The sequence below is a fragment of the Drosophila pseudoobscura genome, chromosome X, assembly GCF_009870125.1.
Source record: "Drosophila pseudoobscura strain MV-25-SWS-2005 chromosome X, UCI_Dpse_MV25, whole genome shotgun sequence".
NCBI lineage: Eukaryota > Metazoa > Arthropoda > Insecta > Diptera > Drosophilidae > Drosophila > Drosophila pseudoobscura.
Genome location: NC_046683.1, coordinates 21,018,647 through 21,032,726, shown reverse-complemented (window position 1 = coordinate 21,032,726; position 14,080 = coordinate 21,018,647). Strand labels below are relative to the sequence as shown.

Below are 14,080 nucleotides of genomic sequence, written 5' to 3'. Positions count from 1 at the left end.
AAACAACACTTTGACATGCAACAACGGCCGACCGTTGTCTTCATCAACGCCACACACAAAACGCCTGTGTCATCAACTCAACTCAACGGCAACGGCAACGACAACGACAACGATACCAACAATGGTCATCCCTTTATCCCCATTCCAATTTCCTGACTGACTCTGACTCTGGCTCTGGCTCTGTCGGCGTTCCCGTTCCCATCATCATTCCATTTGGCACATTGGGAACTGTGGTGTGGTGTGTGGCGTCATCAGGTTGCCTGGATTAAGGCCGATGCCAAGGCAATTCTGGCCATACACGAGCACGTGATAACCAACAATGATCGATTAACGGTGCAACACAACGACTATAACACATGGACTCTCAACATACGCAGCGTCAAAATGGAAGATTCCGGCAAATACATGTGCCAGGTCAACACAGATCCCATGAAGATGCAGGTGAGTGCACAGTGCATAGTTGGATGGCCAAAAATGGCTAAAGAATGAATCGGAGAATGCCTAAATAATACTCTTATACAATATCTAAGAGCCTTTGTACTTTGTTGTTCTATTCGACAGAGAAATGCTGCCGAAAAGGGGAATGAATAGTGAATAGTGAATAGACTACGTTTACTGTATTAGGTTCTTTTGGAAGCCGCCGCTTATCCCTTTCAGCAATCATCTAATTGCTGATGCTGTTGTTAAATTTATAATTTCATTCTTTTGTATGCTGAGTGCATTTGAAATTGTTGGGTGAGAGTCGCCTAGCTGTGTTGTCTTTATCTTTAAATGCTTCCCATTTCCATCCGACCTCTTCTCTGGGCTTCAATTTCCTTCTTTACTCTCCATTTTTTTTCCTCTGCCCACTTTCTGGGACCGACCAAATCAAAGCTATCTCTGACAGAAAGGCGAAAAAAGCCCAAAACTGGAAACATGCCCGAGAGTATAATGAAATTGTTCTGGAGGCTCCCTCATTGCCTGCCTGAGCTTTAAGTTTCACCATCCTCATTTGACATATGTATGTGTGTGTGAATGTGGGGATGTCTATCTCATTCGTTTTTCTTCCCCCTATCTCTCTCCCTCTCCCTCTCTCTCTCTCTCTCTCAGTCCTCTTTGTGGGGCACAAACTTGGGTGGGTGTAAGAGGGAGAGGGTAGGTGGCACTGACATTTAAACACGATATATAAACAATGAAGCGCTTTAATGACAAAAATAAATAACAACCAGTGCGGTGATGCAACGTTGACGTCATCAAACCATGCTCCAGTGTGGTTACCAGAGTGTGTACATATGTTCATTGGTGTGTATATGTGTGTTTGTGTGTGCGTGTTTGGGGGAAAGAGTTTAAGTGTGGGAGTCAGTCTCATGTGACGCTTTTCCTCTGACTACTCGAGTCGAATCAAGTCGAGTTGCGTTTTTTATGCGAATACCAGGACCAGCCCCCCAACCCCCCAACCCCCCACCCCGCCAGTAATACATTTTCCTCTGGCCCGTTCCCATTTCGTTCCCTCTATCACATGCATGCCCGATAGCCGGCCCGTTTCCACCTTCCCCATCATGCCATTAAACGCTCTCGCTCGACATGTGCAAAACGATTGCGTTTTCAATTTCATTTCGTTTATACTGTACGAGTGATGATGGGGCGGATGTGCAACTGAATTCTGGGGGATGGAGGTGAAACGAACCCCCTCCACATCCATCCCGCCCCTCCGAGTTCACCCATGGCTTGTAATAAAATCAACCTAACAAAGCGAATTGAGTGAAAAGCAAATATGAGACAAATAAAAAGCAAACAGGCTTCACGTCCTCCCCCTGGTTCGCTTTTCCTGCTTGCTGTCCTGCCTTTCAAGCCTTTTCCATGCCCTTACCCTCTTGGTGCGCGCCCCCCCCTGGCCCCACCATCTCCCTCTCCCTCTCATTTGCTCTCGCCCACTCTCTATATCCATCTTTAGTATACATTTCGCGCTTGGTTCGTTTGGGGCTTTCTTTTTTCCTCATTTTGTTATTTTTTTCGTGCTTTTTTTTCCCTCCGACGTCAACTTTATTTTATGACACAACTGTCAACTGCAGCGGGAACAATGACAATGACAATGACAACGACAATGATAGCAGCAATTCGGTTATTGCTGGTGGGAGTCAACAACCGCAAAATGAAACAAATGTAAAAAACAGGCACCACGCTGAATGAGCAAATGAGACATAGAAAGACAGAAAGAGAACTATAGAACAGCCGCATAATGAGACAATTTGTCCACTCGTTCCATTAAGAATCGTTGGCCAGCACTATCGGAAAGCTGTTCAACAGAGAGAACCAATTTATCGATTAAGGATACAACTGGCATAATCGTTGAGCAGATTGTGCCTTGAACAGAGCTAGTTATGCCACTTAAACTGATGCAAGGGATTTAGTTAGTTGGTGGACTGGCTCTAGCCCAGGACAGCAGGGGCAAGCAAGGTCCAACTTTGAGGCACCTGTTTGAGTTATGAAAGCTTAGCATCAGGGTTTCGAATGCACTGAGCTTCTCTTTGCGTCAACTCTACTACTAACCTAAATGTAACCAACAGAACAATATTCGGCCCCATTGTCCAGTGCTGCAGTGAGTTCGAGCCAAGCAACATGGGTGGCTGCAATTTGGCATTAGGAATTCCATTTTATGGGATATTTGGGAGCAAGGGAGGGAGCGAGCGAAGCAAATGGCATGGAAATTAATCCCCTACTAACTAGATCGACGCCCTTCTCTGTTCACTTACAGACAGCCACCCTCGAGGTGGTCATCCCGCCCGACATTATCAACGAGGAAACCTCTGGCGACCTGATGGTACCCGAGGGCGGTGCGGCCAAGCTCGTGTGCCGGGCCCGCGGGCATCCCAAGCCGCGGATCACCTGGCGTCGCGAGGACGGACGCGAGATTATTGCACGGCATGCCGGGCACCAGAAGACCAAAGGTGAGCCATCCATCCACTCCACTCCGCTCCACTGCACTCCAATGCACTGCAGGTGGAGACTAGAGTAAAGTGACTAGCTAACCCACCGCATGTCAATCCTTCAGCCCCGTCCGTCGAAGGCGAAATGCTGACGCTCTCCAAAGTCACGCGATCGGAAATGGGCGCCTACATGTGCATCGCCTCGAACGGAGTGCCGCCATCGGTGAGCAAGCGGATGAAGCTACAGGTGCACTGTGAGTATCCCTACCAGGCCATACCCTACTGAACTGCAAGCAACTGTAAATGATGAATGGGTGGTGCCACCTGCTGGTGGCGCAAAGAAAATGATTTCCTTTGATTTATGGGGCCCGGCAGGGAAGGAGCTAATGCACCATAATAATCATAATGGTAACTTATAGCCCGGGTCGGATATGATGTGCGTGCCACCATATGTACATATGCATGTGTGTGTGTGTGTGTGTGTGTGTGTGTGTGTGCTTCTGTGTGTTTGCGTGTGTATATGTATTGAGAAGGAACAGGAAGAGAAACAGGAACAGAACCGCAGCAATAACGCTATGGGCGCCAACTGCAAGTGTTTCCGTTCCGATATCCGGCAGCTTCCTTCACGTGGCCGGCAAACTTTCCAAATGCATTAGGACAGCAACGCGACGCAACGCTGGGGCGGCAGGGTGGATATCCACATCCATATCCAAGCAGGCAACGTCACGTTCCTGTTGTAAAACTTTAAGGGGCATTCCCCATTTGTTTATATATATATACATATGTATGTGTGTCTGTATGTGGGTGTGCGGATGTGTGTGTGTGCGGTGTAATTGTTAAGGGCAGCTCCCGCACTTTTTCCCGTACTCCCATCCCTCTTCCATGCTCTCTTTGTCCCTGCCTTACCTTCCTGCATCAAAGTTAATGAAATTTTCCAAGCGGGCAAAAGTTTGAACGACGACATTTTGGCAAGCGGTAGAAGCAGGTAGAACCACCTCTTAGTCTTGCAAGGAGAGTCGACCCAGTCAGAAGAGGGCTAGCAAGCAGTAGAAGGAGGAGGTGCAGGTGGATGTGGATGTGGGGGTGAAGGAGACATAAGACGGATGAAACATAAGTAGGTGGGCATAAGTAGACATACAAATATGTACATAGGTAAGAAAAACATACGATGGTGGGTAGGGGGAGGGGGTTGGGGATGGGTAGGGGGTGGGGGGTGGGGGTACAAAGAAAAGGACAAAGAGAGAAAAGCAGCACCCTGGCGGAAGACAACGTCTTATCTAGAAATTATATTGACACGGGCGTGAAAATGTTTCGCCACTTTTCGAGAGATGGAGCATCTTGCCACACACTCGCGCTGTCTGGCCCCCTTTCGCACTGTGTGCCGCAAAAATTAATTTTCATTTTTATTTTATCTATGCCACAAATTCGTTTTTCAGGTTTTTTTCTTTCATTTCATTTCTTTTGTCATTTCATTTCCATCAGCTGGGTTGGTAGGACCTTCGTTCACTTTCTCTCTGTACTGTCCTCACCCAGCATCGATAAAGCTGCTCTCCTTTCCCCTTATTCCTTTGTTCCGTTATTGCTTTTGGCTTTTTCCTTTGGTCGCTCTCAACCTCCTCTGCTGACATTGGCACCGAAGACGCCGAAGATGCTCCTCCGACTCAATTTCAATTTTAAAATCCATATGTATGTACATACATACATACGTCTGTGTGCGAGAAGAGGCGAGTGTGGCGCCTCTTCCTCTCTCTCTCTCTCTCTCTCTCTCTCTCACTGTTCTCGTCTTCTCATTGCCTAAGTGGCTGAGAGAGAGAGAGAAAGAGAGAGCTGCTAGCTTTGCCTTTGATTTCTTGTCATTGTGTGACGCCCCACCCCTAGGCGCTTGCCTGCACTGCTTGATTGATTCTAATCAGAAAATTAAGTAGATCCTGGGCTTTGCCGGGCTTTGCAAGGGCGGGACGTGTATTAGCGCCAAAAAGGTGTGCGAAATTAAAGTCTTAGCCCACTGCTAGGTAGCTGGTGTCCCTTGAAGGATCAGTCAGATTCCTTAGCTGCCTGTGGGATAGATGAGCCTGTTAAGTTTGGTCTAAGGTGCTACCACTTCCTACCTGTGGGTACTTCTAGTATGCGCCCAATGCGGTACGCAGTCAATTGATTGGTGCATTTAATTGCTAATTCTAGGCGTTTTTTTCCGGGAATTAATTCATTTCTGATAGACTTGGGGCTCCGAAATTGTCTAATCAATTATGGTTATTTTTTATAATTAGGGCGATATAAGGGTGACTGGGTGACTCCGGTCGAACTCTGGACAACGTTTCAGGCTATCTGCTAAATATATTGCACAGCTGTTTTAGCGACAGGATGCTCAGCACGGACACGTTGAACTTTCAGCGGGAGTGGTGACATCCACGACTGAGTGCAACACACAGAAGGAAGCTTTTCCGACTCCATAAAGTATCGATATAGTCGCTATAGCCATGTCTGTCTGTCCGTCTGTCCATACGTCCGCCTCGATGAGCGCATAGACCTCAGAGACTATAAAAGCTAACGCGACCAACATTTCGCCCCCACAAACGACGAAAATCTGTGCCATCCATATGTGGATCATTGTTATAGCCGGAAGGCCAAGCCTCAATTGCAGTGGCTACCCAACTCCCTTCAACGCCTTTAATCTTTCTCCCTCGCAAACTCTTCTTTATGTAGTGTGCGACATAGTATTCCTGGTAGAGGGGAGCGAGATAGCAACACATATATTGATTGAGTATCGGGTATAAATGTGTTTTTTTCCACATAACTTGAGTATGCTTCACCTAGTTTTAAAGTACACATTTTCATTTTTTCGAAATCGCGATGGTACAGCTCTTAAAACAGGAGCATACTGAAAAGCTAGTAAGTCCTGCATCTGGATCACATCACATTGCATTTTATTGTATCTAGGTTCAGGAGAGGGAGGTCGACGCAGCACGCCCTTAGAAGGATTGTGTAAATTTCGGAGAAGGCCACTGCTGGGACCAGGTGGAGAGGTGGCACAAAGCCCTATTTCTTGGTGGTGACCCTGAACATCAGGAATGCTTTCAATTCGGTAGACTGGGTTCGAACACTGGAGGCTCTGAGCACATATGTATAACATCCCAAGCTATCTGCTGAATAAAGCGCGCAGCTATTTTAGCAACAGGGTGCTCACCTTGGACACGAATCTGGGCTCCAGGGCATTCGAAGTGCCAGCCGGAGTCCCTCAGGGCTCCGTTTTGGGGCACCTGCTCAGGATAGAGCGATAGTGGCAGTAGAGAAGGAACTCGCCTCCGGGGAAGATCTTGCCAAAGTGGGCGTCCAAGCCGTAGAGGCATGGCTTGCCGCCGCGGGACTGGAGATAGTCCTAATATCGCGCCGGAAAGTGGTTGAGACCGCCAGAGTGCAGGTTGGTGGGACCACAATCCAAGTACCTAGGAGTCCTCATCGACACGCGCACGTACAAAGAATACCTGGGGTACGTCCCCTGTATGGCCGGCCGGACCCCGGGAGCGCTTTCCAGGATGCTACTGAACACCAGAGGACCGAAGCCGGCAACGAGGAAGCTGCTGACGAGCGTCGTGACGTCGCTAATGCTCTACGCCGTGCCAGTGTGGGCGAAAGCCGCTGAGGTGAGGAAGGTGAGAAGGAAGGAGATCTACGACGCCATGCAGGACAGTGTAGCTGGGATACTCACCAAAGCCGAGTTAACGGACAACGCCAGAAGGATCAGCATTGACGGATGGCAGACTCGGTGGGATACGCATCCCACGCATAGCATGCTGGGTTGGAAGGAAGCACGGCCTGGCACTTGGCACGGCCTGGATCTCCCTGGCACTGAGCGGACATGGCTGCTTCCGCAGCTACCTCAAACGCTTCGGCCATGAAATAGAGGACAGGGTCCCCAGTGTGGCTCAGGCATAGAGAAAGATGCGCGGCACGTCCTCTTCGACTGCCACAGGTTTGACCACGAGCGACAGACACTGGAAGCAGTAGACGGGCCTAGGGACAGCACCGAAACTCTGGTGCCGCTGATGCTTCCCAAAACATACAAAGATTTCCACGATCTTCTGCAAAAGAGACTCTCCGCCTTTAGGCTTATCAAACGCAGAGGAGATCATAGAAAAAGCGCGCATCAATGAAGACTTTAAAAAATACATGAACGCCAAGATGAATATTATATGGAATATTGAATAATCGGCTATATTACGCTTCATAGATCCTTCAGTTCTCCTAGGCTGAAGCTGCTGGGCGAACCATGATGTGTCGAGATGCAATTGTGATCTTAAATCTAGGATAACACAATAAGGAACTAAAACGCCAGATCGATTCTTAACGAGAACCACGGCCGTCGCCAGGAGCACAACATCAGATCTAAGGTAGAAGGTAGAATCCTCAACAGACGAGGGATAGATATACTGGTTGTAGCGCTGGCTCTGGCGGACTCCACCGTGGAGTGCAGAGACTGGAATCACAGAGCGAAAGCTCTGTGGGCATTTAGCCTGGTTGGTGTGGCACACAGAGGCTGCAAAGTCTGCAGCTAGTTATTTTATTGAACATCATTGAAATATCAAATAGTTTCTTGAACCTTTTGAGGTTTTTGTATTGGATAATAAAGGATTCCCTTGCATCTAGATTGTTCCAAAGGGTAACAGTGTGTCGAAATATCATCAGCAATAAAACAATGGTCGTTCTTCTGAGGCAAGCAATTCTCCACAAGATTCCAAGTGAATAAGTATTTCACTAGCCAAACGTTCCAAGCTTTTTGTATCTTCTACGCTTTAAGAAGGTTGCCGCCTTCTTGCAAGCAGAAGCCGTTATATTTCCAAAGTGGTGTTAAAAAGTTATTTGTTAAAATACAAAAATTGTTAGATTTTTTTACTTTTTTGCATACAGTCCACAGTTGGCTACCGCCGATTGGATAGAACTCTACCCTAAAGGCGAAACTATCTTATTAATTTATTTTAAAGAAATTCTGAAGTGTGCGCAAGTTTGTCTTACTTTGGAAATGAAAATAAAATTTCTTTTCACTGGTTTTTTGTTTATATACTCACATACGTCCATCTACTTTAAAAGCGTTTTAATATTTGATTATAATTTGGGAATATTCTGTTTTGTAAGCCAGCAAATAACTCTTTTCAAGTGAGGCAGACCTTTCCATCCCAGGCCAACACTCGCCTGTCTCCCGCCACCCACGCATCGGACAGAACGGGGCAAATAAAAAACAACGGCCAATTCAAACAATCGACACCTGTTATCCAGGGTCTGAAAACCCCACTCCGATGATTAGAGAATGGAACGAAAGAAGAATGGAACGGCAGCAATGGATTTTGGGGGTTCCATTGCCAGCCGTTGACTTAACTCTCTGTCTGGCTGGCTGGCACTCTTTCGGTGGTTTCGGCCAAGTTTCAGCTATGCACACAAAAATATACCACTATTTTGACGTCAGCTATGACGCAGCGAAGGCTCAGAGCAGGCCTTCCAATTGGTTATAAAAGGTGATTCGGTGGGCAGTAAAGTCAGTTGCTCATCTGATTGCTATCTAAGACTAAGCATGCGTAAATACATTGGACTTGCACTTCTCGCTCTTATAGCGGTGGCCATGGCCCAGGGCGGTCCTGGCGGTGGTCGTGGAGGACGCGGTGGCGGAGGTGGAGGCAGTCGGAGTCGCGCTCTGGGCGGACCTGGTGGCCAAGGAGGTCGAGGTGGTCGTAGGGATTTCGATGGCTATGGAGGACCAGGCAGCTATGAAGGCGGCTTTGGTGGACCAGGTAGTTTCGGTGGACCAGGAGGTCCTCCGCCACGTCGTTTCCCAGGTCGTCGTCCCACGGGTCGCCGTCCCCCGGGTCGTCGTCCTAGACCATGCTGGCCCATACCCCCAAGCACTTCTACCACAGAAAGCGGCTCCAGCAGTGACAGCACCACCGACAGCAGCTCCAGCAGTGACAGCACCACCGATAGTACCACTGATAGTGCGTCCACCAGCGATAGCACCAGCGATAGCACCAGCGAGAGCAGCGACAGCACCAGCGAGAGCAGCGATAGCACCAGCGAGAGCAGCGATAGCAGCACCGAGGACAGCGACACCAGCAGCACCTCAGAATCGTCGGGCTAGGCGTTAAAGACTTCCAATGGAAGTAAGCCATTAAGAAATGCGAATAAAAGAAAAATCCAGCAGGAAAATTATTCTTTCCCTCAATCTTATTCTCCTTTCACCACTTTTCTACCTCTCTCTCTTTCTCTCTCTTTTCTTTTCTCATGCAGAGGTGCATGAAGAATATTTACTATTTCGGCCGTTGCATCTTTGAGTCGCTGGAACCAGCTGCCTGCTACAAAACTCTATTAGGACAAATTGAATTTTCAATAAGTGGAAGGCTACCGCGGTGGGGTGGCGTAGGGTGGTGTGGGGTGGCGCAGGAGTGTACACCACACATCACACAAGCAACACCCGACATATGCTGCACTATTCCCAGCGAAGGAGCAGCGAAGAAGCAGCCCCACACGGACAGAAGTACGGACACGGAAACGGCCACATGGGGAATGTAGAATGGAGCATGCACAAATCCAATAAATTGACCAATAATGAACGCTCGAACACAGCCAACGGCAGCGGATGGCAGCCAGCTGCCACGGCGAAGGAGGAGTGGGAGGAGGAGGAGGAGGGGCTGCGGACGAGAAGACCAAAGTTGAAAAGCCAAAAAACAATGACGGCGAGTGGCTGGCCCCGAGCTGGTTACGGCTGTGGTCCGGACCTATGGCCCTTGGCTCTACTGGTGCCGCTGTTCTGTTCCCTCAAGCCAACCAAGACAGCCCAGCCTCAAAGACAGGAGCTAGAGGGAGATGAAAGGAGGGACAAAAAAGGGGCAACAAATGATGAAAATAAAGAAAAACTGAACGTTAAAATCTCAACACGACACACAAAACATGGTTAAAGTCCCAAAGGACAGGAGCCACTAGGAAGGCAATGACTACGGTGCACTCTGAATTCCCTTACCAGGATATCCAACGAAAAAGAAAGTGAGGACAAATGAGATATTCTTCTCCGCCTACTGAATGTAAAATTGGTGGTAACTAAAGGGCAAAACTAGGGTAATTCGATGCAATTCAAGATTAGCATCATCCAGTGACCCAAAGGACTTTCTTTGAAGCATGTTCCAATTTACTCAACCATTAGTGAAATATGTATCCTACCCATGATCATTCCTAGCAAAAAATTTACGCACATCACTGATTAAATGACATATGAACGAATACAGAACATCTAAGGAAATCCATAATTCCCGTGTGATATCATTATTTTTGAATGAAAGACTCGTTAAGCCCTTAAGGGATCATCATGCTATCAAGCAAATGGTTGATGGAGCCAACTCCTATCAACAAAAGCCACAACCAAGTGAGTGTATAACCAACAAGAGGACGGAAAAAACAACAAAAATGGGATCGGAAAAAGAGAAAAAGCCACTTTCGTTTTTCCACTGACTACTGGGCGAGAAGGATGGACGGTTAGCCCGACTCTGATTGTTGGCTCTCTAACAACAAAATAATTCATTTTCAATTAAAATCGTATCAGTTGTTGTTTTGGGGTCTGGACCTGTTTTTGTTAATACGAGCAGCGAGAAAGAGATGCAAGGGAAACGAGTGCCTTCAATCGTCTCGTAAAAAGGTTGAGGGATGGGATTGGGACTGGGTCTGGGTCTGGGACTGGGACTGGAACTCGGACTGGGACTGGAAGACGAACTGAGACCGGACACTGATTTGAAGTTCGACTCTGGTCCGTTGGGGCTTAATTGCCAGTCTAGCCCGGTAGGGAGCGACAAGGTCACAGCCGCTGATGGACTAACAATTGGGATTGGCATAACCAACTTACTAACTCTCATTCTCTATTTGTTCTTCCCCTTTCTCGTTCTCGTTCTCGTTCTCTTTCTGTTTTTCTGTTTCTCTGGCTCTCTTTCGCAGTTCATCCGCTGGTTCAAGTGCCAAATCAATTGGTCGGCGCCCCGGTCCTAACGGATGTCACATTAATTTGCAATGTCGAGGCATCGCCAAAGGCCATCAATTACTGGCAGCGCGAGAATGGTAAGCCAGGGAGTAGTGACGGGAGCAATGGCGGCAACGGCATTGGCAGTGGCAGTGGCAGTGGCAGTGGCACTGGCAGTCAAAGGTTGCCACCATTGGCCACGAATTGAATTTTTCATTTAGCATTTCCAAGTTTGGTACAGTCGTTGAAACTTTATAAACCTTTCAATGCCGCAATTTGTCTTTATTTGGTTCGTGTTCGACGCTGAAATATTTTGTTGTTAAGAGGACTGGTGTGGAGAAAGGAGTAAGCAGAGTGGGTAGAGTGGGTAGAGAGTAGAGAGTTGGCTGGATGGCTCTTTTGTCAAGTGCATTTGACGTATATTGCAAACGTGACAGGAGCCACAGCGTAAACGTGAAACGTTCAGCAGCCATGGCAGAAATGTCATCATCAATGGCTCGACTTCTCATCAACAGCATTCTCCGTGTTTCATGCTGCATGCTTCATGCTTCGTGCTTTCTCTCTCTGCTCCTCGCTCTTTTCCCGTAACTTAAACTCATTTGGTTAAACCTCCTGCTTCGGCCCTGCTTCGTATTCATGACTCCATTCACACCTCGTGCCACCTCATCACATCTCATCTCGTTTTCATCGTCTGCTCTACGCTCTGTCGCAGGTGAAATGATTATTGCCGGCGATCGTTATGCCCTCACCGAGAAGGAGCACAACATGTACTCCATGGAGATGGTGCTGCACATCAAGCGGCTGCAGTCGAGCGATTTCGGAGGCTACAAGTGCATCTCCAAGAACAGCATCGGGGACACGGAAGGCACCATTCGACTGTATGGTAAGTGATATACTCGTACACCGTGCTTATACCCGGTACCTAGACAGTAAAGGGGGATAACAGATTAGTGTAGATGTATGTAACGGCCAAAAGGAATCGTTTCCTACCCCATAAAGTGTGTGTATTTTGGTTTCCTATAAACTGGTTCACCGGATGAGCTGGATATCGCATGTGCATGTACTATGTATTTGATTGCAGTTGGTCCCGTTTCCTCCTTTACTTTTATTCAAGCTTGGTCACTACATGAGTTTAGTTGATTCCAACCGATGCTCCAGGGAGCTACTGACCAAGACTACATTTCCATTAGGAGTACACTAACATATTCAAATGAATGAATGAATGGTAATCTTCTTACTTTTTACTATGATGTGGCATGCCTTGAAATTTATATTGCCGACTTTCTGTTTTCAGGCAGAACAATACTCTTCCCTTTAGTATTGGAAGTTTAAATTTTCAAACCAATTTCAAAGTTGTTCAAAATATTATCTAAACAGGTGTCCATTAAATCAGCTTTCTAAACTGATTGATAGAGGATTGTTTCTTAGTAGTATTTAAGTATAATATGCTAACAAAAAATCTGTAGTAGGACTCTCTCAATTTTGCTGGCACTTTTCTCTCTTTAGAGAGATCTAGCGCGAACTCTGGTTATGTTATAACGTTAATTTTTGCACTTTGTTTATCTCCCTTTACCTTTTCACCTATTGACCTATTGGATCAGAATTTTTAAATATTTCCTAGCCTTTTCCATACCGCAGCATTGCTCTGTCTCACTCTCTTTCTATCCCATCATGCAGCCGTTATATCTCGCTCGCTGCACTAGAAAATGCACACTGGACGAAGAAGAGTGTCAAAGAAAGTGTCAAAGAGCGGGTTCAGAGAGAGTGTCCGAAAGCGAGAGAGGGCGGGTGGCCTGGAAGTCAGGGGAGTAGTGCTCCGATCGCAACTTTTTATCAACATAATAGATAGGATCCTTCTGTTTGAGCTGTTTAACTTGAGTGTCCGAAATTAGAGATACACTTGTGGCAATGTGTTGTCACAGGACTGACGGACAGAGATGACTGTACTTTAGCGTTCGGAAACGCTTCCTGCTGACTGTTGCTTACAGCCACACGAGTGTAATATATCCCTCTGAGTTCCGTGTTCAACTATCGGCTGTTCGTCCAGTACAATCTAGTGGCTCTGAAGAATGAAACATACTCGTATATACATGCACAATAAGTATGCTAGAACTGTATGCTCTTTTTTCTCTCCTAAATTTCCGTTTTTTGTTAATATTTTAAACCGTGGTTAGCAGTTAGTTGTTAGTTAAATAAATAAACAAAACTAGTTGAATTAAAGATGATTGCACTGCTTCCACAGAAATGGAACGTCCCGGCAGGAAGCAAATGCGCGATGACGATATCAACGAAGTAACAGTAAGTATTCATATTCAGATCGAAGTACAGCCTATGTATATCAGTTCCACACCACAACAACGAGTACTTCTGAACAACTTTTAAAGGCCGTTAACCAAATAAAACGCTCTCTCTCTTGATGCAGAGACACGAGGTGGAGAACCGGCACAAGGAGAACCGGCACGAAGAGGGCGCACGCAACCAGAACGGTCGTCTCTACAAGGACCGCACGCAGGAGCCTGAGCTGGGCAGCTCCGCAGACTCGACCCGTGCCCCAGCCCCAGCTCAGGGTACAATGCAGCTAATCAAGACATTTATATTAGCCCTATTGGTAATATTAGCCACGACAGCGACAGCGGAGGCGGTGGCACCAACAACCACAACGGCGGCGGCCACAATGTTCTTTTACACAAAGGGCGCCAGACAAAAGGACACAAAGGAAACGAATCTGAGACTTGAGCTGAATGGGGCTGGGGATGCGGAGCACGAGTACTGCGAAAGATCAGCGACGACGGCCAGGGCCGGGGCAAATGGCATTGGCTGGAGCGTGGAAGGATTAGCCCGAACACCATCAACAAAGTAAGATTATTATAGCTTAATTCAATTGTAATTATACAAACGCGATTATGGGGGCCCAGGGAACGAGCTCCATCTCTCTCTCTCTCTCTCTCTCTCTCGTTACCTCCCTGTGTCTATGACCCTCGGTTCTTGTCTCTCCTGGCCCCACACGAGACTGGAAAGTCCGAGCATAAATCATCGACCTAATCATCTTGCTAATTACAAAGGGTGAGAGAGAGAGAAAAGGAGGAAAGAAAAGGAGCAGGCCAAATTGAATGAATATTAAATCAAAAGCAAGTGGAAAAACTAAAGTTTCGTAGTTAAGTGGAAAATAAAATGCGTTTAAATGTTA

At 47.1% G+C, this 14,080-nt stretch overlaps 1 protein-coding gene across 4 annotated transcripts in view; it reads left to right on the top strand.

Annotated features, from left to right (window-relative positions):
* The window catches only part of DIP-beta (Dpr-interacting protein beta), a 48,496-nt gene extending 34,416 nt beyond the window's left edge, over positions 1-14,080 (top strand). For all 4 annotated transcript variants that reach the window (XM_033383095.1, XM_033383093.1, XM_033383094.1 and 1 more), the window contains exons 4-10: positions 256-441; positions 2,735-2,927; positions 3,032-3,160; positions 10,872-10,991; positions 11,606-11,776; positions 13,136-13,191; positions 13,316-14,080. In XM_033383095.1, coding sequence (XP_033238986.1) covers positions 256-441; positions 2,735-2,927; positions 3,032-3,160; positions 10,872-10,991; positions 11,606-11,776; positions 13,136-13,191; positions 13,316-13,753 — 1,293 coding nt within the window. In that variant the 3' untranslated portion in view covers positions 13,754-14,080. The remainder of the gene's footprint in view (positions 1-255; positions 442-2,734; positions 2,928-3,031; positions 3,161-10,871; positions 10,992-11,605; positions 11,777-13,135; positions 13,192-13,315) is intronic.